The sequence below is a fragment of the Aulonocara stuartgranti genome, assembly GCF_965226115.1.
Source record: "Aulonocara stuartgranti genome assembly, chromosome: 22".
Taxonomy (NCBI): domain Eukaryota; kingdom Metazoa; phylum Chordata; class Actinopteri; order Cichliformes; family Cichlidae; genus Aulonocara; species Aulonocara stuartgranti.
Window position 1 is genome coordinate 24,217,478 of NC_138957.1, and position 27,686 is coordinate 24,245,163.

Genomic DNA, 27,686 nt, shown 5'->3' on the forward strand with positions numbered 1-27,686 from the left:
ATTGCCTCCTCCCCACCCCCATCCTCTCCCCTTGAACTATACTAAATGATGATCATGGAGATTATGTATTAGTAATTCCTGCCAGGTCTTTAAAAGAATGCCCATGCTGTGTGCTTAATACTCAAAGGAGGGATTATGCAGACCCCTACATGTGGTGTTGTGGCTGCATACCTCCAGTCAGACTAAACCCAATCTGTTACAGATTTGGACTAAAAGAAGAGAGGTGCAGCAAGCAAGCAGGGGGGTAGGTGGAAGGTTGCGCAGGCCATATTCATACTTTACAGTACATTCCACTTCTTCTATATCATGGGGGATCAGAGCTAAATCTCCCTTTGGAGGTTGTATTTTTATCTGTGTGCATAAGGACGTTAAAAAAAAAGAAAGAACCTTGGCTTGTGTCAAGGCTATACGCTTTATTATTTTTCTCTCAATCTCTCTTTTTCTCCTTCATTTTTTATTTTCCCTTTGTGGTCGAGGCAATCCCAAATCCCCATACAGCTTCCCCTTGAATGTGGGTCCAATTAAACACATATGTGGATTTTCATATTGAAGCTCATAAAAGGTAAACGGCAGTGATTTACATTACATTTACATAAGGAATGCTAAGTGCCTGCACATGTGAGGTGTTAATACATCTATCAAAAGCAGATGGTCATCTCTATTCATTGCTCTCACCCCGATTGTTTCATTGACCAAAAGAATCTCATGAGCAGGGATGTTATTTTCGAAACATGGAAAAAAACCATAAGCATATTATTTGTTATGAGGAAAGGGCAAACATCTAAACATTTGGAAATATCTACCAAGTCACCAGTCTGTTTCAACCAACAGGTGACGTCTTTTTTTGCTTTATCAGAGTAAACTCCTGTCTTAGTCACTATGTTAGCAGCAGCCTGGGTCTAAAGGGCACGTACAGAATGTCTGTTATAAGTTAACTTTTTATTGCATTTGTGTAAACAGTAAAATTTGATTTACTGGTACATCCTACACATCCTTTACAGCACATAATTCCAAGAGATCGTTTGGCAATGAATGCTTTTTCTGTGGAGTTCGGGAACTTGGCATGAGTGATCCGGTTAGACTTTATGAGTTAGATCAGCCAACGTGTAAAGGTTTGTGTGCTGTTAAGTGAATGATTTAATGCCACAGCTATCAGTGGCCAAAGTGTAGCAAATCATTAGAGGTGTAATGGTTTAAAGTCCAAAGGCTGCTCTCTGGTTGTGTCCTCCCATGTGCATTTGTGTTTCAAGATTTTCAGGCCACTTGTGTACATTGAATGTGAGTTGGCATCAGTTTGGCCCCTTAACAAATAGATGAATAATTTGTATTATGCTAAACAACCACATGTAGATATATGCCACAAGTATGCTAATGTGGTAAGCTGCGAATTTTAAACATGTTCATTTTAAAATTCATATTTAAATCCTTGCCTTTACTAAAGTAGCTTCGCATGACTTACACTTCTAAACGATCCGTCTTAAACCGAGACTCGGTCTGAAACAAACTGCTACTCTGTCTTTATGCCAACTTTCCTCTGATTGGCTGCCCTTCAAAAATGGAGAGCTTGAACACCATGTGGGTGGGGTGCCGTGTTCAGACAGAGAAATGCGTCCAAGATGACCATTTTATAGAGATTATCCCCATTTTTTGACATCATACAGATCCATCCATCTTCTTCCACTTATTCAATTCAGGTTCGTGGGAGGCTGTTGCCTAGCTCAGGTGTAGTAGGGTGAGAGTGAGAGGTTGTACACCTTGGAGAAGTCGCCAGTTTGTTGCAGGGCAACTTGAGACAGACAACCTTCAAACTCACCATCACACAAGCGGTCATTTTAGAAACACTTCATGTAGATCCAAGAGTAGAAAAAACTCTGAAAGAGTTCTGTGCCCCTCACCCCAACTGGTCATACAGATGGCCATCCCTCCCAAAGCCTGGTTCTTCCCTAGGTTTCTACAATATAAAGCACCTTGAGGCAACTGTTGTTGTGATTTGGCGCTATATAAATAAAACTGCATTGAATTGCACTTGGTTGATAGCAATTACTTGTATACATAAGCTGGCCTCATAATTTGATTTGTTTAATAGAAGCATCCACAACTGTAACAGGACATGTATGATGGAAAAAAAGGAAAAGTATAATAGGTCAACTTTAGAGATCGCTCACAAAGAAAGCAGAGCAAACTTGGTTTGTTAATTTGTTATTTATTTAATTCAAGTGATCAAACCTGTGGCTCTCTATTTTTTTTAAAACTAAGTTTGACAATTCCTTAATTCTTCTTCATCACCTTCATCATCATAATATTTTCTTTATATGGCAAAAAAAAGAAAGACAAAGCAAATATTTATCTTTGTATTTAAGAATAAGGTTAGCAGCACATTTCAGTCATTTGTTTACCAGTATCACATACCAAATAATATATGGGGAACATCCTCAGTGATTCTCCTTTCCAAATAAATGTATTCAGACCATTACAGTAACTGCGTGTGTCTCTAGTGCTTTGCTCAGAGACGGAGTACTGCTGCCCCCTAGCGCTGAAACGGCGCCAACGTTTCACTGCCGGAGCACAGTAAAGACGCCGATTGAATTCTAACAACCACGGCAACACAATGAAACAGAAGGTGAGTCTGTAATAATTTAAACAATTTGAATTTATTCAGTGTTTCCTTCCTTAATCCATTTTTCTTTTGCAAACATTCTGTCAGCAGACGAAGTTTACACGTTAATCTTCTGGTTTCTTTTCATGAGAAGCGCTGCTCATTAACTTACAATCAAGCAAGGTTGGGGGAAAAAAATCCAAAGTATTGTGTGCGAGAAAACAAGTTTTCACTATCTGCCAGTCGGTGCCGTTATCAGTCAAGCCACACGCCCCCGTGAAAACAGGGAATTAAACACCCAAATGCACACACATACACTCACGCACACACACAGACAAACATCAGACTATTTGAAATCCAAAACAGCGATGCACAAACAGAAGTGTGGAAACTAGTGATTAGCTGTGCAGCAGAGGTATAATTGGAGCCTCTAATTACAGTATTGCCTCATTGTTCCTCTCTACCTCTAATTTACCACATTTACATCCCAGAAAAACAATCACTTTGGTTGGGATCATAATGGCTGAATGACTAGCATTAGCTGTGGTTAAACACAGATTTAGTTATAGATGCAATAAAAGCTCTTTTGTATTCACATAATGTTCATATCTCTGAAACAAAAGAGAACCATTAAGGACACGAAATGACAGAATAAAAGCTTCTACATGAAAGACGACACTGTGTGAAGCTATGTATACATTAGCATTATAAATGTATGCAGTATAGCCTGGCTACAAGTGCAAGCATCAAAGATATAATTACATATCAGGTGCTGGATAGTCCAGACACTACTTAAGCAGTAACTCTTGCAAAACTGCATGTAACAAAAATGTAAGAAACATAATTACATTGCATATTTGTTGCTATAGAAACATTTTCTTGTAGAAGAAAATTAAATACAAACCAAAGTCGCTGAGATGTCTAACTTTTCGCTCTAGCTTTGTAAATACTTCACAAATTAACCAAATACATTCCCGATTACCAACTTCAGATCAGCCATTATTTAAATTGGAAACTCGCGGCTGGATGGTCACCCGTCTGACCGGAGTCTGATCTGCGTTGCGATTGGCTACCAGCTCTTGAAGCTGTAGAGCCCCTCCACCAATGAAACAGAAAGCGGGGCACACGGGGCCGGTGCAATCCACGTGGCCTTCCCAAAGAGGCCGCAAGGAATGGGCATCGTAGAACGTGACGCGCCCTTTCTCAAAGTCAAGGCACACACCGAGCCGGGGCGGCAGCGGGTAAGTGAGGCCAGCGGGCGATGAATGGCCGTTGCTGTTGGTGTCCCGCTGTTGATGGTGGTAGCTGTGCTGCGGCAGGTAGATTTTACCCATCCCCATAGTCAGAAAGCAGAAGGGCGGCGCAGAATCCAGGGCATCCTCTGCGCCGCTGTCATGGCCGCTGTCTGGGTCGTAGCTGCAGAGAGACAGAGCGAGCTCTTAAGTTCTTTTCTGACCACCGGCTTTCTTTCTTTAAACTAGTTTTTGTGGTGTTGCAGTCACAGCATGTGTGACAAATGTTGGCAGGTGGAGTCAAGTATTTAGAGCCTCCTACTTTTTGCACACCTAAGATTTTGTTTATACTAAATTAAACCTAATCTGTAATCCTATTTGAAGAGTGGATCCTAAATACACATAAATAAGCATTAATATTGTAGTAAATCGTAATTTGCATGATCATCACTGCTGGAGTTAAAATCTATTAGGCTGGATCTGGAGCTGTCATATTTTCTTTGCTCACCGGGGACTGGCCATGTCTTGTGGAAGGTGAAACCACTCCTGCAGTTTGGATTCCAGGCCCACTCCCACCTGTTCCAAAAAGAAAAGAGAAACAACCATTGTGTAATTGATAAAGAACTTATTTTTATAGCAAACCTCATTTAAGTTATCCAATTTTGTCCTTATTTTAATTAAGTGGATGCATTTTAAAGAATGGATTAGCCTTTTTCTTAAAACAATAGGAGTAACCATTGAAGCTCTTTTCTGAACTGAGCAGCTACCCTTGATTAAAAACCTGGAAACTATTCTAATGCTCATCAGACAATATCTTTATTAATATATACGAGGTATCAAAACCCATCATTAAGAATACATGGGAAGCTGTTGTATGTCGCCCTTATTGGGGTAAATAAGGGTGACATATTTGATATGTCAGCCTTTTTGATATTGGCTGGGGCCTTTCTGGTACTCAGACGTCGTCCCAAGTAAGTTAAGTTAATTGGCAATTCTAATTTGTCCATAGGTGTGAAGGGTTGTCTGCCTCTCAATCTATGGCAGCTGGAATCTGCATTGAGAAAATAAATGATGTAGTTAAAACTCTGGAGTTTATATTACCTTTAAATAGAGCCATGGAGAAAAAGAGAATTACAGTTATTAGGTATATTAGTTTCAGTATAGTTTGGGTTATTTCACAAGCTGGAACCATTTCCTCATTTAGATTCGACAGCATTTCTAATAGATAACAGCAGATGGCGTAAGCATGAATTGAGGCTGCACTTTGGGGAAAGCCTCAGAGGGGATTGGCTGCGACTCCTAGACAAGGCAGATCCCCATCTACTAATGAGAGGTAAATAAATTGGAAAAGGGAGCAAGGGTGAGGCACGGAAATGAGAACAAACTGCTTGTAGTCCGCGTGGTGGGTTTATGTGTTCTCTGGGTTCGTGTCACTATTATAAGTGGATTAGGGCTCATTTTAAAAAGGAAGGCGGCAGACAGTGTGTTTAAATTCACACACATTCACACACACTTTGTCATTTCATTCAAACATTTCATTTTGGTTGAATGAAATGACAGAAGGCTGATCTTACATTGTACCAAATATGATGAAATCACACTTTAACTTCATTAACATATCATTCCCATTGAACCTTCCTCACACCAACTCTGAGGACATTTTAAATTTAGATTTTATGATTTTTTTAATACCCTTAAAGCCGTACATCTCGGACCTCTGGGTATCACACAGGCCAGTTTGTACTTTGAGATTGTTTGGACAAAGAGGCCATTTGTCTGTTCTAGTGCTCTTCTTCAAACTAAAATAGAAACTGTTAAAAGGTAGTTTGCAGTCACGACACAAAAACATAAACATAAAAACACAAATTTTATTTTCCTTGAGTTTCACCGACCACATTTGTTTTTATTAGTCTTTCTTAATCTGATGACCTGTGGCCTTAAGCAGTGCTCAAATTTGGTACTTTTTTTAAGAAGATTAAAGCATTTTTAATCTGGAATATTTAGGTTTTTTTTTTAAAAAAGTCTATACTATACTCTACACACAGTAATGGGAATATTGACCTGGCAGTACGTTTTCATGAAATGCTCAGTTCAATTCAGTTTTATTTAAATGGTGCCAAATCACAAGGACTTAAGGCACTTTATATTATAAGTATAAATCCTGCAATAATATGGAGAAAACAGAAAACCCCAACAATCAGATTAAACCCTATGAGCAAGCACTTTGTCAACAGTGGGGGGGCGGTGGGGGGCTGAGGGGAGGAAGACAGAACAGAGACACTTTGCGGAAAAAAAGGCAAAGATTAATAATAACCAATGATTGTTGAAATGTGTGCACATGAATTCACTTGCCTTCACAAGGTAAGACCCAGGCTCCACTGAGCATGCCCAGTAGTGCCGTCCTTGTGTAATGGCTACATCCCCTACAAGTAGGTCAGAAGTCAGGTGACAGGAAGTTAGGGCGTGGTCGGCAGCCTGCAGCAGAGAGAGACCAGGAACGCTGCGGGCACAACGCTGCTCTTTGCTGACCACCAGGCGGTCGGCGTGGAGACCCCAGCGAGAGTCCAGGTAGAAGTTAAGCACTGAGAGGAGAGAGTGTGACAGAGGACACAGCAGAGGGAGGGGAGAGAAGAAGAGAATGGAGGCAAGAAAGAGGGAAAATTGAGAAAACAAAGGGACAGGTGCATACAGAGATGACACATGGGGGTTTTAGAAGTGACAGGAGGTGACAGACAGATTTACAATCAGAAAACGGCAAAGAGAAAAACAGTGAGGAGAATAAGAAGCAGCTGAGAGGAGAGCCAAGAGGGAGAGGACCACAGAGTAGGCATGCACCTCCTTCCACCAGCACTGGAAGAGAAAAGGACACTGGTCCACACAATGCACTGATGACTCAGGAAGTAAAATACAGAAGCTTTGGCAGCGTTAAGTGCAGTATTTCCACAGGAAGTACAGTGGGAAGATATGCAATAGCAGGAAGGAAACAACAGCCAACAAGGACACGAGGAATTCAACAATCACTCAAATCGATGGTTAAAAAGCCCTAGATCTGAATCAGATCCATGTTGTTAAGCCTCAGGTCTTAACAAACCGCAAACCTCATCAGCACTCAGAGAGATTTCGTTACAGGAGCTAAAGTGGGAGGCGGAGGGATGAGTGGGTGTCTAAGCAGGGGTGGAAGAACAGAGGATGTGTGGGATGACCGTAAAGAGAAACAGGGAAAAGACCAAATAATTTAGTGGTATGGGGTACAGAGATTTGGTGAGAGGATACGTATGAGTGCACTTCTTACGTTCTGTAGGAGGCACGTAGTTTGGCAGCGTGGAAGTAGCACAGTTGAGGATGACAAGTAGAAAGCTGTGAAATGGAAATAATACATGAGAGAAAGATGAGGAAATAAAGAGTAAGAAAGTGAAGATGATTCAAAAGTGAAGAGAGAGAGACAAGTGGAAATAAGTGAGAAAGGAAAAATTGGAATGACAGAAAAGAAAAGAGAATGGATTTTTAAGCATTTCACCACAGCAAGCATTCCAATGCTTTCATTTTAAATGAAAAAACAAAAAATGGGTGCGATGTGGTGAACGTGTCAAGTGTGTGTGATGCATTTTACACTCAACAGAGGGATAAACCATCCAAATTCATATCTCCTTTCATAGTAATTATAACATATTTGATACTGTCTAAAGACCTTGGGGTCTTGAGGTACAGCAAATGTATTTGGAAGAGTAACAGAGATGCCTGCTGTATTTAGCTACGCTAGTTTAAAAAAAACAAAAAAAAAACACAAAAGACGTTGTGAGCCAAGAACTGTTTACTGGGTGTTTACTCTGGGTATGTTTTCTTACAGTTTTACCTCCAGCATGCACAGTTACTGTGAGCTAAGTTAATGTTGGTGCCAGTTTCTGTGTTTCTGTTACAAGCAACGTGCCTGCATGGCGAGAGAAACAGACAAAATAAATCAGAAAATAAAGTCCAAGTAATAAAGCTTTCACCAAGAAAAGTGGGCTGCGTGTTTACACCGTTTTTCTTGTTTATTTATTTTCTGCAGTTGCTTTTGTTTCAGGTATTAATATTTTCATACTTTTGAGGATTATGGTTTGTACAGTGCACATTGTTAACCCTGCAAGATGTGAATGACACTAAAACACATGCAGTTCATTAAGGTGTGCTAAGAGTCTCCTGACGATTCTTCCATGTTGGGAGCTGGGACTAAAATCAGGTTGGACTGCTCCTTTAAACCAGCTCTGCATAAGAGTCTAACCTAAAGGTGTTCAAGGGAATCTGATCGCAGGTCAGTTAAATTAAACTACTCGTGGAATGTACATAACAAGCAAATTTTTATCACATTATGGCTTTTCAAGTGACTTAAAATGTGACTCTTGTCTAACAAATTTACAGTTTCTGTACAGTGCTGTGATTGTACTGTTGAAGTATTTTCCACCTTCCTGATTTCTTAGTTTCATGCATATTTATCCCAAATGTAATGTTTCAGATCATCAATTGAATTCTAATATTAGAAAAATATTACCAGAGTAAATACAAAATGCTGTTTTTAAATAGTGATTTCATTAATTAAAGTGGAAAAAGTTACCTGGACCTGTATGGAAAAAGTAATTATCTCCCTTGTTAAATCCTTAATTAACTGTGATTAACAACATTTTTTTGGACAGATGAATTTAATTTAACATGTCACACCCAGGCCCGATTGAATCAAGAATCACTTAAAAAGAAGCTGTCTGATAGTGAAGTAAGCTAAAAGATCTGAAAAAGCAACACATTATGCCACAATCTAAAGGAAAAGATGAGAAACAAAATGAGTGACATCTCTCAGTCTTGAAAGGGTTACCAAGGCCATTTCTAAGACTTTGGGCCATCAACAAACCACAGAGTCCTCCTCCACTCTTTAACCAGGGGTGGCCAGCCAAAAAAAAAAGCCAAAAAACATACTGATAATCCCAAAGACTTTTGAGAAAATATTCAGTGGACTGATGACTGAGACTAAAGTTGAACCTTTTGGAAGGTTTTGAAGGTTTGCTGCTCATAAAATCCAAGATAAAACTAACATAAAAGCACTCGTGCAACAGTCAAATATGGTTGTGGTAGTGTGACACGCAAAACCCTCCAATTTGGCAGAATTGAAACAAAAGTCCTCCAGAGCTGGACTGACTGGGAGAATCACTCACTGGCAGGTGTTGCAAAAGCTGGATTGCAGTTCTTGCTGCCATCACAACCAATGACTAGGTTTAGGGGGCAATTATTTGTTCACACATGGCCGTGTAGGCTTGGATAGCTTCCCCCCCCCCCTTGCTGAGAATTAAAATCATCATACAAAAACATGCTTTTTGTATTTGCATCATCTTCGTCTAATACTAAAATTAGTTTGATGATCTCAAACATGTAAGTGTGACATATGAAGAAAACTAAGACAGATGGGGCGAATACTTTTACACAACAGTGTTCATACACAGCATGTTTATTATCAGTTAGCTTGGTGAAAGAGAGATACAATCATAAGGTGATAATTCTGACAAAGTCACAGTGCTTACAGAGGCTGCTTGTGCAGAAAATTTAAAAAACTTTATGCAGGAAACCATCTGAACCTTTTTGAAGCAATGCCTGAAAGTCACTGCACTTTAAACTGGGATGCAATTGCTTGGTGTCATAGTCATGATTATTAATTGGGGTAAATGTTGAGTCGTCAGATAAGATCTCATAAATAAAACATTGACTCCCAAAAATATATATGGTATAAAACTGGTTGTAGTCCAGTTTCAAGGTGTGGTTGCTTTCCCAGGACAATCTGTGACATGCATGTAAACAACCTCATGTAAACAACCTCACGTCAAACTAGTTTGACATGTTTCTGGTTTGTTTTGTTTTTTCCTCAAACAGCCATGTTGTTTGGGTGTGTTTACACTGTGACAAAGTCGTCCTGTTCAGTTGTTAATAAGGACAACTAAGAAGCTCGGTGTGTACCCTCACCTGGTGCAGGCGGGGTGTGCAGGTACACCTCCTCACTGTACTCTCCGTAGCCCGCCTTGTTGCAGCCTCTCACCCGCAGCACGTACACGCTGTCCATTTCCAACCTGTCAATCACAGCGCTGCTTCCACTCACTTCGTCCATTCGCTGCCAGCCCCAGCGTGCAGCAGCCAGTCCTCCTCTGATCCCACCTCTGGACGCTCCTCCTGGTACTACACCACGACGGCGATACTCTACAGAAAAGTGCCAGGATGGTGCAGACTCCGGGGGCAGTCGCCAGCACAAGAACAGCTGGTCGTAGGCCAGACTACGCTGGGTATCGATCACTGGAGCCAAGGGCACTATGGCAATAACATAATGATGAAGTTATGTTATATATGTAATAATAATAATTCTATAACCCACTCGCATGTAGTTGGTATGAAATTATTTAGACAGTGAATGTTTAATTAGAAAGTTAATAGAAAACTTGCTCTTACGCTATTTCATTCGTATCTTTTTTTTTAACCTTCAACTAGAACCCTCCTCACCCTGGATGAAGTTCAACTCTGTCAGGAGTTTAAGTTCTTTGGAGACGTCCAGCTGGAAGTGTCTGAATGATGGATCGGCCGCTAGTGTGAAATGTTGCAGATTCTCAATTGCTTTACTCAGCCTAGTGCAGTGAAAACAGGGAGAGCGGCGTCAGAGGAATCAAAGGCTTTCAGGAGGGACAGTGAGGAAGACTCACAGTTTAAAAGGATGTATGAAAAAGAAAATACATTAATAAATAAAAGATAAGACTGCTTTTAATCTATATTTCTATTATAATAAAAAACATAAGCAGCACATTAGTGACATCCCTTCAGTTTTTATTTCCAGATACTGTGCTGTATGTGGGGCTTTCCATATTTCCTTTCACATATTTACATTTGAACCTAGCCAGGGTGTTCCCTGCCTCCTCTCTGATGGATATTTACTTTTATAATAACAGATGCAACAATAAACTGAACTTTCAAATAATGAGTTAAGGGTATGCACAAATAGTCCCAGTAAATGTAATAAAATAGGCAGCCAGTCATAAGAATGTAGGCTCAAAGGTGCACGGGAGGTAAAACAGCTTGTTACAGAAAGAAAATAACAAAGGGGCTTATTATTATATAAATAAGACTCATGCAAAGCAACTCCAAGAATAAAAATATGGTACTGGAAACTTTGACAATACACACATTTTGTGCTATTCTTTGGATTTACTGACAACACTGCTTATGCTGTTTCTTTATTTGGCAAGATGATCAACATGAATCCTATATTGGAACCAATGAAGTTATGATTCCTATACATTCTAAGGCTGCTTCTTCTACCCTGAAGCCAAACAACACAGAGAAGAATGCAGGAAGAGAAGTCTCTGAAGATTTCCCCTCAAAAAAAGAAAGAAAGCGCTAATCTAAGATCTATTCAAATCAGAGAGTGATTACTTAACGTAAACAAAAAGGAAACCTGTTATGAGTCTGGCGAGAAGCCTGCACAAAACAGGGCTGATCTGTTTCTTTCAGCAGTTCCTGCGTGTACGCCATGAGCCCAGCGTGCTCCAACAAGCCACGTCTCTCCGCCACTTGAGCAGCCAGTGCCTCGCCTCGTTTCTGCCGTGCCCCCTCCAGAGCCTGGGTGAGCGAAGCGTGACGCTCGGCGAGAGTGGCCGTCAAATCCCTGATGCTCTGAGCCAGCTGCTCTCTGGCCGACACGCTGTTTACCTGGTGAGGAAAAAGCACAAAGACAAGTTTGGAGAACTAACACCAGGCTTCTGCTGGTACATTCTTAAAAAGGGTCCAAATAACATTATAAAACACTTTGAGAAAAAACACATTTTTGGAGTTATATAGGTTTGTAATGATATGATTAGGGATGCCAGCTATAGTAGGTAACAGGTTTACTGTAAAAGAGTCAAACAGGTTGGATCATGCATGAAACATGCAGCAGTTGTACATAGTATCCAATCCTAAACAGCCAAGCTGAACAAATACTTGCAGTAGCTGCTGACTGATTTTAATCCCATGTTCTGGGAGATTTTGTGGGCCAGAAGTATTAATCACCTCAGTCTGTGTGATGGAACTCTCCAGCTGGGTAATCTGAGCCAAAACTGTGTCCTGGTTGGACAGAATGTAGTTCATCTCCTTTGTAATCTTCTCCTGTCAAATTAACACCGAATACGTGACACAGAAACAACAAATGCACACAGATTATCAGTTTCACACAGCCACACATCTGCATTATCTTGCACACTATGCTTGTCTAACAGTTAAAGCTGCATTACTGTAGCTTTTTAAACAGCACTGCATCATTTTTATCTTTACCTTCATTGCATTTGGTGGTTGCATTTCAAATGTTAGTGAAGTGCAAAACTATTTTAGAGATCTAGACTAAGTCTAAGTGGTGCAACAATTCCTCCATGATAGCTCAGAATCTCATCTCTGCAGTCTTGCGTGAAAGACTTGGAGCAGAGTCGCTACTTCTCCAAATAAAAAGGAGCGAGTTGAGGTTGTTTATCTGACCTTGTCAGATGGCACCTGGGTGAGGTGTTCCAGACAAGTGAAAGAAGATGGAAGGATAGATAGGGACAGGAATCAAGAACCGGTTCTCTAGTCCAGTTCCTTGGAATTGTTAGTCTGCCTGCCGATCGATCCTGTTTATCGGTTGCATTTGCACTTGTGCAACAATCAGCTGATTTCGGTTTGTTTGTCAGAGGAAGCAGTGAAGCAGTCTTTGACTACTATAATATATTATTTTAACCTGTGAAATGGAGGGTTTCACACTATTCACATATATGCTGGCTTCACTACTACATTCTTTGTGTGTATTCCTGCCTCTAGTAAACCTTTTACTGTGCGGGACAGAGATAGATGTCAGATTGTGAGTCAAACCTTCAGCGCTTGGTACGCCTGGGCCACTGGGAGGATTTTATGTCCGGTGTGAATGCGGCGCAGTTTGCAGAGGGGGCAGAGCAGCCGCTGACATGACCGACAATAGAACTGCAGCTTCTCCTGGTCGTGTTCTGGACAAGTCAGCACCTGAGCGAGACAGGCAAAACAGATGAGAACAATTTAATCTGAAGCACATTTTACTGATTGGAAGAAAACAGGAATGTAGCACACAAGTGTGAGTATGCTTGGGTAATTTATTGATTTGCCTTTTACTAAGCAGCAAAGAGCAAGCGGAGGGCTCTGAAAAACAAAAGTAAAGTAAATGTAAAGGGGTCTCTGTATTTTCTTCTTGTGTTGTTACAATTTAAGTGGGTCAGAAATCCATATTTTGCACATGGAAAGAAACCATAACTGTTCCATCCATGCAGTCTTACAGTAATGTAGAATTACTGTCCTTTATGCAACTTGAACTGTGCCTCACATGGCAATCACACTTTCTATATAATGCAGTGCAATATAACTACACTCGATTTACCACTTATTTAACAACATATACAATTAATACTTATAAACCCTCAGCAAAGCATGTCTTGTTGAAAAGTGTAACAAAAGACTTCATGTCTGCTGTCACTTATGCTTTATTTTAGCACAAGCAGATGTGGATGAACAGTATGCGTGTGTCAGTGTTTCAGTACCTTTGGTCTGAAGTTGAGTGTAGGCTGGATGTGCTCATGCTGCGCCCGTGGCGTTCCCCATGGGTGATAGAGTTTGAAACACTCATTGCAGAAATTAGACCTGCAGTCAGCACAGCCCTTGGTGGCTTCCAGAGTTTGAGGCGGCTTACAGAATTGGCACATCACAGCCACACTGCCCAGACTCACCGTGTGTCTGTACCTGAGAAAGGTAAGCGAGAAAGAGAAGACAGACTGATTTAGCCTCACGTTATTGAGCTCGTTCCACCTTTTTTTTTTTTTTTTAAATGAAGTGGGACCTGGCAACCAAGCAAATAAAGGATTAATGAGTTGAATATTTGGACATGAAATAAATTCTCATTAAAGGAACACAAATGTTTATAACAAAGAGTGAGTCGAGCCCCTGGGTGTGCTTGAGACAAATGGTAATGAGCAGGTGATGAATGGAAAGCTGTGGAAACATGCGGTCAGCCAGGGTAGCTACAGCATGTTGCAGTGCACGCTCAGTGCTGGTTCAGCTGCTGAATACTGACAATAAGTTTTGGACCTGTTCCCATACCTTCTGCTTTTCAGGTCTAAGTCCTCTCCTTATTTACATTTGTCCATAAACATCATGAGCACTGAAGGACATCAGCAATCTGTAGGGTTATCTAACTGTTTTTGTCATGAATCTGTACTCAAATAGCATCTTTCTGCTCAAGTTAAACACAGAAAGCACTTTTTACTGCAAGTCTCATTCGCTCAGTCACATACACGATCATTTTTCTAATATTCATTCATCTGAAGGAGCTGGGGTTCGATCCATTGACCTTGAGATGGCCTGCTCGACCACCTGAGCCACAGCTCCCAATCTTCTGTTTGCAGATTGAGTCTATACTTACCTCTCCACTATACGCTCCAAGGTGAGGTTGCGCAGACAGTCAGTAAGGCCTTTCTCTCCCAGCTCAACATCTCTGCCGCAGGGGATACAGGGGAACATCATCACCAAGGGTGGACCTTCCTTACGGCGTCTACCTGGGTACGTCCCATAACCGGGAGACCGTGGCATGGATGGTGAAGGGGGGTGTGGACCTTAAACAAAAAAGTAAAACCAGTTATAAACAAAGAAAATTAAGGAAAATCATGGTTGCCATTTCTTTTAGTTTAGGTTATAAATGGAGAGAGGTACTACAAACCTGAACGCAGCACGCGGTCGATGGGCCGTTGTTCATTTTTAGGTGTGGGCCTGCGTGCCTGACGAGGTGAACGGGTGTTGGGTGTGGAGGCTGGTGAGTTGGGTTCTGGTGGAAGCTCTGGAGGCGGGTATCCATTTGCTACCAAGACCTCGGAGGCACACAAGAGACAGACGCTGTGCAGGCATGGCAGGACCACAGGCTGTTTAACTATTTCCTTACACACGGGGCAATGCAACTCATGCTCCAGGCTCTTCATGTTAGACTGTTGGAAGCAAACAAGCAAAGGATGACTATCTGCACATGGTGCTGTAGAGAAAAACAGGCTGAGTATCCAGACATCCTGAAGATGATTGTGTTTAGGAACGCAGCACACAGACACCTGACTGTGCACAAAAAAAACTTTAACTTGAATAAATGGAACTAAAATTTGCCGGCAGCATAAAAAGCTCTCAAACATGAATGCCAATGGAATTGATTAAAATCTAAAACTATCCAATTATAGCATAAAGATGCAAAATTAAGACTATGACTCAGCCAAATGTCGTTTTATACTTAAGAGCTTTGATTCTTACTTCTATACATACATTTTTACTCAGTACCAGAACAGCATTCAAGTTTTAGACCAGTCCGACTTGCAGATGTACAACTGAGGGGAAACGGCTTCACAGCAGATACCCTGAGAAATACTTAGCAATGTGAAAAAGATGTGCCACACAGGCGACACAGGGTGCCAATCTTGTTAAATATGGATTAAGATGAGGCATTAATTATTCAACCACCCATCTCTTAAATCACAGCCATGCATGTGACCATGAGCCAGTAGCCACATTTCTTTATGACTCAGAAATTCTATAACACACTTGTTTCTAAGAAATTTCGTAAAAATGTGTAGTAATGTGTAATATTAGCACGCAAAATCAGGTTTGATAATGCATTTGTCTTTTTTTATACATTACTGCCAATGCAGCACCTTCGCTTTGTGAAACTACAGCAAACAGACCTGGATGGCGAATCAAAACTCGCACCTCTGGAGCACCTAACGCGTGCTCTGCTCAAGGACATGGATCTGACAGAAAAGGACACTGACTATTGCATAAACCTGTGACTTTACCACTGCAGTCACTCTGATCTGATAAAAGATTAATTCCACTCTCATTACATCCTGGTCTGTGTGAAAAATACACAGATTTTATGTCCAGTGATGTTAAGAATAATAATATATTTTATTTGTTGTCCTTTTCCCAGTCATGAGACCCCCCCCCCCCCCTTTGCTTTGTGGATGCCCTTGACACAGAACCTACTACCAAACTGGTTGCAGGGCATCACAGACATTATGAGTTAACTTCAAAACCAGGACAAAGCAAACAGACTGACAGTGCTGCATAGGGGATTTGGGGATTGTGTCACTGTGATGTGATATGATGCCACCATCAGGGCTATTTAAACACAAAGATCATGCATAGGGTTGCAGAACAATTGGAATATTATGAAGGGAATATAAAAAGGAAAGGTCTACATTCATACAATATAGCCGGATGAAAAAATCTGTGCAGATACTGGCTGATAGCGCACCATCTACCCAATTTGCAGATAGCACCACCTTAGTCAAATTAGAATTACACGGAGAGAACTGGCGGATAGCGACGACCTGCACTGAAGTATGAAACTGGATTAATGCTAATAACCTCCTTCCTCCCTCAGTCCACCTCAGTCATTTTCTCCAATGTCAACTCTGGCCTATCTTTTTCCTCATCCTCTAGCAGCTTAGCCTATCGCATTTTCAAGCACCTCCGATTCCTGCAGGCTGAGCGCACAGCTACAAACTGTGGCTCTCTACCTCCATCTCACACGCACAGTCCGCACTGCTGCTGAGGCCGGCGGGGAAAAACAAGCAGCGCATCCTTACCTTCACCTGGAATCTAGGCGCCATGACAGCATTTCCAGGATCAGAGCAGTGTCTGTGTAGTGCAAAGAGGGGAGGGGTTTGAGCGATTACAACGACCTCTCCTAGCGCAGGTACGATGGGCTCTGGAGGAAGCGGGCTATGGCGACGGAAAAGATAACGCACGTGACTGCCTTTGACTGCTGAACGTGCTCTGTGTGCACCTCTAAGACCACTCCACCACGCTCTGTTGGAGCCGTGTCTAAAAATTACCTCTAGGTTTTAACCCTGCAATGCTTGATGCTCCCAGATGCATCGATACACGTTTTTTTTATTTGTCTCAGCAGCAGCCCCGAGTCCTGCATCTCGTCTCCATGGAAACGAGCATCCAGAGTGCCGAAAAAAGAAACGTGTCATTTGGGTCTGCACCCATGCTATTATTTTTTTTAATGACATTATAATTGCCACATTTGAATGGAGGTTAAGCTCAAGTCCGATATGTAGGCTACCGACTATAGCTCATTAATGTCGGTAAAGCAAAAATCGAAGAAGATCAATATTTAATTGGCTAAAGATGATAAGAAAAATATGTTTTAGTTTTATTTTATTTCAGTGGACTTTAATTGAGGTTCAGAAACAGATAGCACACGGATTGGGCCCATGTGATAGAGACACTCCGCCGATAATTCGCTTTTTCCCTTTAAAACATGATAAAACATGATAGCTACTCTTTATTTAAAAGAAATAAATAAATACAAATTCATACTCCACGTTATATTCAGCGTATATCAACTAACAGCACAATGTCACAGATATACACTTACGGTGGCGCGAACCAAGGCTTCCATCGCTGATGTGGCTGTTTTTAAATCCATCTCTGCCATTTTAAGAGCATAGCTTCCCCCTGTTTTCATCATCTGGAAATAGATTGTGGTGTGTCCAGGCCGATGGCCATGTAACACATATTAAGAACGCGAAATATGCCGAAAATATGTCTCGAATATAGAAGCGTTTTGGATATTAATATTATTTTTTTCTATTAGATGTTTAATTTGGACATTTTTACGCGCGTTAATTACCGACTGATAATAAGCACCTTGTGCTGCTTTTAGGCATAAAAACAAAACGCTTTCTGGAAAAAAAAAAAATCTGAATTTGTTCTTAATTTACGAGTACATCCACGCCGAATAGCTACTACTAAAAGATGCCTGTGGCTTTATTCCTCACGCAGGCATCCCTCCCCCTACGTTTCCCATCCTGCACCGGATGCCCTCAGCTGATGCGGAACACAGGGAAAATCGCTGTAAATCCAGGAACCCATTCCTTAATAACTCAAGAACGTAGTGGGGGGAAAAACAGTATTTGTCGGTTTAAAACTGATTTCCGGGATTTAAAATGTTGTAAAGGAGTCGTTGGCCTAGACTCTGTCGAACACATCTCTCGCGGATGATGTCAGTTTGAGCCAGAAAAAAACAATCATATCATAAGATAGAAGCTGCAACCAGCTTTTGGCAAAGGGAGTTTTATATATCTTTTATTGATCAGGGCAAAAACTCTCACTGACTTATAAAAATGTATTTTTCAGGAGCGATCACGCCAAGAGGATAGCAGAAATTGCAACAAATTTAACAGTTCTACAATGATAATATAAATAAAGATATATGCTGACGGCAATGCAGACACAGAGTAGGTAAAACAACACAAAGTCATAAATATACTCGGGAAAGCAGCTACTTTTTGTGTTTTGTATACAAACTCTTTCATAACTCCTGTTGACCAGAGGCTATTTACTAACGTAAGCAAAGATATAGTACATAAAAATAAATTAAAAAGGACAAACATCAGAAATCACTTTTTTTTCAAGTTTTAGGATCCTCAGATCAAGTTTAGTTGTTGAATTTTCTGAGGATACATAAATTTATTTTTATGTACTATATCTTTGCTTACGTTAGTAAATAGCCTCTGGTCAACAGGAGTTATGAAAGAGTTTGTATACAAAACACAAAAAGTAGCTGCTTTCCCAAGTATGACTTTGTGTTGTTTTACCTACTGTCTGCAAAATACAGTATATAATGACCAAAGTCTGGAATCTGTAGGCTAAAATACGCTACTTCAGAAAGTAGCCAGAATGAATCGTCCTACAGCTATGTTACAAACGCCGTTCCTTCGCTTGACCCCAGTTGCCCTCGTCTGCTCCCTTGCAACAATGTTCTTTTATTGAGGTTACATGAAGATACATAAGTTCATTAACATATGACGTATACATACAAACAAAGAGTACCTTGCCTGTGCGTTGTGTAAATGTGTGGGTGTGTGTGTGTGTGGGGGGGGGGGCAGAATGTGACCCCATAAACGACCTCCCTAAACCTGCTGGTCTGGAAGTCCAGCAGTTCATCTAAACAAAAGGCACTCAGACTAAAACAGATATAGATATGTTTATCCAACCATGAAACAATAAGATCAAGGACCTGATTCTGGACTATTGCGCCAATTTCAGGCTTAGGGTCACTTCTGGGGCAGTTACTTCATGCTGGCACCGCCTCGGGAAAGGTATAATAACAGGCTGTACCATCTCAGTTACGCTCTTTGCCCTTGCAATGAACATGGTGGTAAAGGCTGCTGAGGTGGAGTGCAGAGGGCCGCTAACAAGGTCAGGTGTTCGTCAGCCCCCTATCAGAGCCTATATGGATGACCTCACCATTACAACATCATCAGTCCCAGGATGTAGGCGGAGCTTGCAAGGACTTGAGAAACTCATCTCATGGGCAAGGATGAGTTTTAAACCTTCCAAGTCAAGATCTATGGTACTGAAGAAGGGCAAGCTCTCAGGAACCATTATTCCATCCATAACGGAACAACCAGTCAAGAGCTTGGGGAAACTCTTCGACTCCAGCCTGAAAGACTCTAATGCCATTCAGAAGGCAAATGAGGAGCTGGGAGTGTGGCTCATTAAGGTGGATAAGTCCGGCCTGCCTGGAAGATTTAAAGCCTGGATCTACCAGCATTCCATCCTGCCCCGAATCCTGTGGCCCCTGCTTGTCTATACAGTTCTAATAACTATTGTGGAATAAATGACAATCCAACAATACAAATCTAACAAATGCAATAAGCAAAAACTGGATTGTTCTTCAAAAAGACTGCCATAGCTATTCACATGTCTCAGTGTTTCCTCCACAGGTGGAAAGTTTCCTGACAGGTGTGTTCAATAATGACCTAACCAGCTCTCTGTTGGGTGTGTAGACTACTTCCTTATATTAAAATTCCTGTTTGAACAATGAACATGAGATATGCATGCCTCAGCTGTGTTTGACTCGGTCAATGTGTTTCATTACAAAACTGCCGCTTTACTTCAAGCTGTCGCTAGCAATCAGAAAGTGTTTCTTTTTGTCTTTCGTCAGATCTTTTATTGAACTGTGCAAGTATGCTCATCAACACTAGGCCAGGGGAAGAATTATAACTGCAACAAAGAAAGACCATTATTACCCACACCTGGTCAAAATGGCAAAAAGGAAAATCAACCATACTAAAATAAGTAGGCACACTATAAGTAAACCAGTTCTGAAACTGAAGCTACCAGTCCTCCAACAGAAATCAAGTATAAGAAAGCTATACCTATTTTAGTGATTGCAGTATAAGGTGGCCTCTTGAATTTGCCTGTATGCGAGGGCCTCCAGGATGGAAGCGGTTACATATTTTTAAAAAAATGCAAACAAAGTTGCTAATCAGGAAACAGACAATGGGAGTGTCACGAACACCCTTTTGAACCTCGTGGAGGTGGTTTTCTCTTCGCTCTATTGACTCTGCTGAATCCAGGTAGGAGCAGATTCTTCTGTGACTTTTTTATTGTTTAGATAGAAACTAGACAAATTTTGTTTCTTGTGGTTGAAGATTGATCTGTAATTATGTTAAACTGGCTGGTTTTTGGTTCTACTCTGACTGCATGTATTTTGTTTTAAGGTATTTGCTTCAGTGAAGCTGCTCTTCCGTTTGACATATGTAAAACTTTTAGTTAAGAATCACATTTTTAAAAAGTAAAGAATTATTGTAAGTACAGTCTATCTACATTTCTGTCCCTCTGCCGATGCATGCCAAGTAATATTTTATGATCCATTTTATTTCTTGTCCAGATTCTTGTACAGCACTGCAAACATGTCAGACCCAACAAGACTGGAAATGGCATTGGCTGCAATGTTCAGTGCCTACATGTCCTACCAAGGAGATGACAATAAACTGACCAAAGAACAATTTCTAAAATTAGTGAAGAATGAACTACCCTTACTTTCTCAGGTAAGGGAAAACATTGTACTAATTAACTGCAAATGATCACAATAACTTTGGTGACATCCAGACACTTTTAAAGTGCAATGTAAATGTTTAAGGCATAGTTTAGCATTAAAATCTAGCCCTACAAATCTATTGAGTTTGCAAATGTATCATAACAGCCTGACTAAAAGCATGGACCAAGAGATAATTTTTTTTAAATAACTAATTAAAAAAAAACAAAGTATTATTAAACTTGGCACTTTTTTTGTTGTGCAAAAAAAGTGCAAAGGTTTTTTTTGCACAACAAAAAAACTTTGCACTTGTTTCACTTTCCAAGTTATTAAATGTTTGTTTCACCTTTGCAGGGAAAAAGTGAAGATGAGCTCTTCCAGTGTGTCGACCACAATGATGATAAACGTGTGGACTTTGAAGAGTTCGCCTCACTGGTTGCTGGTTGTGCCTGTGCAAGCCATGACGCCCTCCAAGAGGTCATGAAAGAACTGGACACAAAAGGCTGCCCAAAGTAAAGCACTGCTGATGTGGAAAGAAACCCAATATAGGCCTTCCCTGGATTCACATTAAAACAATAAAGTTTGTCAAAGTCAAAGATTGTGCTTGTTTTTTCTTTAACTTAAGGATGCATAGAAATGTTTGCTAGTTGTCTATTCACACCTCTGAACTAGTTGTTTCATGTTAGGATATACCCTTATTGTCTGCTTTTCTCACTTTACCCTTATCATAGGGTTTGAAATAAACCCTATTATAAGGTTAATGTAAAGGATTACTTTGCAAAAAGGTAATTAGATTACGGTTACTTCCCTGTTCTCTTCCACTCTATACAGCAATAACTGATATAGATGTGCTTCTGCCATAATATGTTTACAAACCCTGCCTGCAAATGTTCACGTTTTCAGAAAAATTGGAGATTAAAAGAAATTAACTGTCTCTTTATCTGAACAAACATTTTAAATGGTCTTCAGTTAATAGGTACGCTTCATCAGACACTAGAAGGCAATAAATTAGTTGCCTTCTAAATTGTTTATTACCATTAGTTGCACAGTAACCAGGTAGTCTCAGTGTGCAGCAAATGGCCTTGAGGTGCTATTATCTTTAAGAAAATAAATCAATAAATGAACAAGGATAAGTCTTCAAAACACAAAGCTTTCTTTATTTGGAAAAGCTTATACAACATTGAAAGTTACAGTAGTAGAATGAGGAAACTTTGATAATGATGACAGACATGGGAATAGATGCTCAAGAGTTCCCTCTGCTGGTGAGGAATATTTCATTGTGGTCTGACATGTTTTCAGTTTGATGGAAACTCAGTTTACAGCCCACATCAATGCTTCCCTGAGTAGCAGAACAGACATATGACTACATTGGTAAAACTGATACAAGAAATCACTACTAAGGGAGTCTGATAATAAGAAGAGAACTGCTTTAACCAAGAAACAAAACTCTGGAAATCTGGACTGACGAGCACTGTACTTGTAGCTCTTTCAGTTAAAATTATGTATTTATGGATAACAGCAAGAAAAATACCGATCATTGATACATAGCGTGATCAAATAGGTTAAAATAACAAAAGTTGAGTGCAGGAAAAATTGCAATGAGGTATTTTGGTGATTTTTATGTTCAATTGTGTCCTTTTTCTCCTTTGTTAGTAAAATGAGACACAAACCTCTAAAAAAAAGAAAAAAAAGACAGAACGGATCGAGTTGTTATTCAAATACAGCTTTAACACTTGGCTGCAAAGCGTGCCATTTGTAATACCCTGTTTTCACCACAATGTGGCACACTGTATCCACCTAGCTATCTGTCGTCCATCTTTGATATAAAACGCTTTTCAGGATAATAGGAGTAAAGGTTCAGGTTATGATAGGAATATAAATGCAGATAATATGAGACAAAACAGTCCTTGAAGCCACACTGGCTGGATTGCCTCTGTTGTGGATGATAGCTCTAGTTTGCAGAATTGATCTTGTACTCAGCAGAATGCTGCTGATTGGCTCTTCTTTAGGTATCAGTTAGTCTTACAGGTAAATTACAGATTTTCGAAATTACAGTAAATACTTTTTAAAATCCCTTAAACCTAAGGTGTGTTTATTATGAGAGATTAACATAAAAAGGTAGAGCGTGTGTGTGGGAGGTGGGCGGTGGAGAGGGGCGGAGGGTCAGTTAAACCGGTAGCCTAAACTTTAATGAAACTTTATCTTAAATTCCACAAAAACGGCTTTTAGCTCTTCTATCAGCAGCAATAGTAACTTTTTCCTTGTTTTTAAATCAGATGACTGAACTTAAGCTAAAGTCGTACTAATATATTTACTGTCCTATTACAAACCTTTCCAGTGTATTAACTGTTCAGAGAGTCCAGCGTCTGCAGAGCCACAGTGTGAGTCAGTGCGCACAGCCAGGGCGGCGCCTGACTATAAAATCTCTGTTGCTTGTTGCAGACGTCTGAACATTTGCACCTCTTCTGTTGCCACGTCCCAGCAACTGTACGGTAAGAAACTTTCTGCTCTTGTCCTACAGGTGTGGCTTTGCCACGATGTTTTTTTTTAAATATAAACTTTAGTTGCTAAAACATACAGATATACAGCTAGGAGGTGTGAGAATAGTGTTTCATACTGTTTAACCTACTTTAATCCGCTCCCAGTCACTGCTTTGTATTTACTGAAGCTCCCTCTGTGAATTTCTAACGGTATCTAACGGATCCGTGTATTTCCTCTGCTGTTAACTAAGTTAGGCTCCAACTTTTAGTTAGTTTATCTTGTTTCTTTCTCTTGTTTTCAATCTTTCACTATAATTACACTTTAATTGTTTTTCCAGTGTTATGATTATTTTTATTAATAAAATATATAATTAACATTTTTACATTAAGCTCTGATTCACATTTAAGACAGTTAACTAGGTCTCCATATAGTAAATATAAGCCTTTGTAAGGGTGTGGTTGGACTGTGGGCATGTACACACATGTGCTTGTTCCTGCAGTGTCCTATCTCATTACTCACATTGAATCCCACCATTTTGGGTCTAACTTTTTTCAGTTCAAGTTGTTCACATTTTCCATTCTCTTGCGCACAAATAACACACCCTCCCTCCTACTTCTCCTTTCTTTTAACTCTTACAGCTACAAAGACAGTAACTCAAATGTTGAGATTTTCTGTATTTTGCACAGTGGTTTACTAAAATTTCAATGACATACCTTTACTGTCTTCCCACGAGCATCACTCATCAGTGAGAAGTAAAACAAAGACCCAAATGTGTCAGTTCCATCAATAATGGATGAGTTTAACAGCATCTCAACCAAAGCAGCTTTCATAAATGCTTTCTATGGACTTGTTTGGAAAATGTCAGCTGAAGTTAAACTGACTTGCTATCAGTTGTCATAGTCAACATTTTCTGAACATTGTTTTTCAGTCTAAACACATTCCAGCAACCATGCCTTCAGAACTGGAAAACTGCATGGAAGGAATCATCAAGGTGTTCCACCGTTACGCCAAGGACGGTTCGCTCACCCGGCAAAACCTCAGACAGCTAATGGAGGCTGAGCTTTCCAGCTTCCTTAAGGTGAGATGAGACCAAAACGTAAATTGTGCAATCACACTGCGCATCATTTACACACTGTAATCCAATACTATGCCACTTCTTGTGCAATCTCACTGTTGCTGATGTATCCTCACACACCCTTTTTTTAAACACAGTGTCAAAAAGATCCTGCTGCTGTAGACAAGATCATGAAAGACTTGGACGCCAACGGTGATGGTCTTGTGAACTTTGAGGAGTTTGTTTCTCTGGTTGTTGGACTGTCTGTTGCATGTGAGCAGTGCTATCAGCTGCACATGAAATAGACTGGAAAGAAGTAGGAAGTACAACAGTGGAAGAGAAGCGACCAAAAAGCATTGCTTTTTGTTTTTTTTTTGTAAAGTTTTGTTCATTAAAAGTGCTGAATCATTTTAAATCTCTTGTGTCTTGTGTTTCCTAACTATCTAATCTTTAAGTTAGACAGATTTGTCCATAAATCCCCTTCAACTTTTTATACATGTGTTTTTTTTAAGCAAGCACCAGAACCATTTCCATTTGAGAAGCTGGTAAAGCTTAATCCAGACAGCTTTCTCTGTTGGCTTTGTAACTGAGTGAGTACTTTATGTTTCCCCGAGTGTTAAAGGGCAGATGAGCCACTCCCTCCCAGACAAAGTCCCTGCTTTATCACTGCTCTGAGGAATCTGCTGAATGTTGTAGGCATGAACACACCTCTCTCAGTGAGGCATAAACTCTCAGAGGATGTTGCAACTCTATGAATAAAACGGGTGATAACATTGCCTAGTCAGTTTGATTTGTATTTTGCAAGCCCTCAACTGACTCACAAGAACAGCACATCACTGTTCTTGTGCAGATCACAAAAATCCCACCATGTTTCATGTCTGGTGAAAGTTGAATAACACCAGAGAAAGAGGAACAAGATAACCCCTTCACCACCCGTCTCTCATTATTCTTACTGAACAGAACAAATATCTTTTCTCTAAAACGAAGTCTTCCAGGCAGCCCTACCTCTCAGGAATGCTCCAACAATCAAATCTGTTATTGGTAGACTGTGAGCCACTGTTTACTATGATGGCCTGCCGATCCCAGTGAAGTCATCAAAGCTTTTACTGCCTGAGAAAAGCCTGCCTGAAAGGCTAAGCCCAGGAGGAAGAGGTCTTCTTGAGCTCTTGGCAAACACCGCTTTGGGCAGGGCTTAACTACTGGTTTGTCAGTGTTCATGGATACTGGGAAAACACTGAAGTTGCTATGTGACTATGTGATGAGTCTTAAGTGTGTGCGTGTGTGTGTAGCTAAAGTTTGCACCACTTGGTTTACAGAAGCACCACACCCATGTGACCCACAGCTGAGATTCCGAGACTGCTGCTTTTTCAGTGCATTTCCTTGTGTTTAGTGCCTCCTGCAGGCTATATGTTTATCATGTTGCCTAAAAGAAAAGAAAATCATCATTTGTCTAGATGAATTACTCTTTGATCTTACCAGACGCTGATCGGTGACACCACTGTATGTGTCATGTCTAGTTTTCTAACACAGACTTTCTAATATAGTAATAATGAAATTTGTCGCAACATTTTTCTCACTGAAATAATCCTGCATGCTTTTGGTTTTAAAGTTGCTCAAGTCATTCCTGGCGGGGGCGTTCTGTGGTGTGAGTTCGGGGTGTACCAAATATTCACTGTGGCATGCCACGCCCATCTTGGACACACCAAAAAAAAAAAAAATCCCCTCTCTGTGGAAACTTGTTAAACAATAACATTAATGTCCAAAACATACCAACCATCCCCAACGTCCAGTCTGCATGCAGATGTTGCCATGGGAAATAACTATTGTGAACCTGATACTGATTCAATTCACAGTTACATTTAGTTGTATGTTTTTTTTATTCCCAGTGTTCAAATGTGAGCATTTGAAACCAATAGACATTTAAATCCCACAGTTTAAAACCTATACTTGGCACTTTATCCAAAACATTAATATCACCTGCTTATTGTTTTGTAGGTCCTACTCAAGCTGCCAACACAGCTCTGTCCCATTGGACCTGCGTGTTTGGGAGAGGAAACTTTGTGTCCTGCTTGATTCATCGAAGCCCAGCCCTGCAGCCCACAGGACACAAAGTATCCACAGCAGGGCTGGGCTTCGATGAATCAAGCTTGTTCAAATTGCAATCTGGGTTTTGGAGTTGTACCCCCTCTTCTGTCTTCAGGGAGTGAAGGCAGAAGAGGGGGTAGAAGGTTATATTGAAAAAGGCAGGGTCAATACATTTCACCTGTCAGTGGTTTTAATGTTGTTGCTGCTGCTATGTAAAAATGGTAAATGGCCTGTATTTGTATAGCGCTTTACTAGTCCCTAAGGACCCCAAAGCGCTTTACACATCCAGTCATCCACACGCACATTCACACACTGGTGATGACAAGCTACATTGTAGCCACAGCCACCCTGGGGCGCACTGACAGAGGCGAGGATGCCGGACACTGGCACCACCGGGCCCTCTGACCACCACCAGTAGGCAACGGGTGAAGTGTCTTGCCCAAGGACACAACGACCAAAACTGTCCAAGTCGGGGCTCGAACCGGCAACTTTCCAATTACAAGGCGAACTCCCAACTCTTGAACCACGATCGCCCCAAAATGTGTATTTTATAACCTGATTCTTCTGTTTCACTTCTCTTCTGTTCTTTTATTGATAGACACACAGAGAGGGAGCTTTGAACCAGTTGAACTGACAGAAGTTGACACCAAAACAGGTTACCAAAATAAAGTGTCACGGACCCGGCTCTGGAGGACTCGGGGGTCCGTGAGCAGTTTGGACTGTTGTTGTTATTATTATTATGATTATTATTATTATTGTTGTTATTTGGTGATGTGTGTGTCTTTCTGCACAATGCTGTGTTAGTCTGTGTTCCACTCATTATATGTATAGGCAGGGTGTGGGTGTGTACATGTGTGGCTGGAGGATGGAGAACAGCCACATGCAGGCCTGATGGGTGTGCCCCTGCAGGAGGACTGGCCACACCGGAAGTTCCTGCCACACACCTGTTGGTGATCAGGGCTCGTTGGGGGAGCTACTTAGGAGAGTGTTGGAGCTCCCACCGGCGTGGGATCATTGAGTTGTCTACCCAAGTTAGTGTGTCTCTGTCAGCGTACAACGGTGCTGTTCGTGTATGCCTGCCGGGGTTGGTGTTGATGGCTGTTTTTGTGGTTTTCCCCCCAGGTGGAAGAGTGGACCAGAACGGCAGCACACACAGGGTGTGCGAGAACACAACAGCGGGTAGCACGAGCACAGACATTGGAGGGGAGCACACACACACAGGATTCAAGGGAGCAACGGGGAGTTATTGTGTTTACAGCCTTCGCTGTAAATAAAGTGCACTGTTTGTATTGCAGAACCATGCGTTTTGGGTCCTCATTCCCCCATATCCCCATGGTC

At 40.9% G+C, this 27,686-nt stretch overlaps 2 protein-coding genes and 1 long non-coding RNA gene across 11 annotated transcripts; 2 read left to right on the plus strand and 1 right to left on the minus strand.

Moving 5' to 3' along the window:
* Positions 1-2,634: 2,634 nt before the first annotated feature.
* Positions 2,635-18,248, minus strand: trim46b (tripartite motif containing 46b). 5 transcript variants are annotated; one of them, XM_082522500.1, is made up of 12 exons: positions 17,279-18,248; positions 14,573-14,834; positions 14,279-14,468; positions 13,401-13,599; positions 12,706-12,852; positions 11,878-11,973; positions 11,285-11,538; positions 10,339-10,460; positions 9,811-10,149; positions 6,181-6,410; positions 4,337-4,404; positions 2,635-4,012 (listed from the first exon to the last, which is right to left on the minus strand). In XM_082522500.1, the coding sequence occupies exons 1-12, from the start codon at positions 17,369-17,371 to the stop codon at positions 3,589-3,591; spliced, it is 2,424 nt and encodes an 807-aa protein (XP_082378626.1). In that variant the 5' UTR covers positions 17,372-18,248; the 3' UTR covers positions 2,635-3,588. The 5 variants fall into 5 exon arrangements, 4 of the variants coding, with proteins under 4 accessions (XP_082378626.1, XP_082378627.1, XP_082378629.1 ...); XM_082522501.1 differs by lacking the exon at positions 17,279-18,248 and adding an exon at positions 16,479-17,247; XR_014274360.1 differs by lacking the exon at positions 2,635-4,012 and having other exon boundaries at positions 4,362-4,404; positions 4,930-6,410.
* On the plus strand, positions 3,815-21,324 carry LOC309699476. Of its 5 annotated transcripts, none has more exons than XR_014274363.1 (4): positions 20,253-20,267; positions 20,412-20,498; positions 20,582-20,741; positions 21,083-21,324. It is a non-coding gene; the product is annotated as an uncharacterized lncRNA (long non-coding RNA). The 5 variants fall into 5 exon arrangements; XR_014274364.1 differs by having other exon boundaries at positions 20,412-20,485; XR_014274361.1 differs by lacking the exons at positions 20,253-20,267; positions 20,412-20,498 and adding an exon at positions 3,815-3,837.
* A 1,763-nt stretch (positions 21,325-23,087) lies between these two features.
* Positions 23,088-24,678, plus strand: LOC309699610 (protein S100-A10-like). Its single transcript, XM_082522717.1, has 3 exons — positions 23,088-23,220; positions 24,138-24,287; positions 24,422-24,678. The coding sequence occupies exons 2-3, from the start codon at positions 24,159-24,161 to the stop codon at positions 24,566-24,568; spliced, it is 276 nt and encodes a 91-aa protein (XP_082378843.1). The 5' UTR covers positions 23,088-23,220; positions 24,138-24,158; the 3' UTR covers positions 24,569-24,678.
* Positions 24,679-27,686: the final 3,008 nt, after the last annotated feature.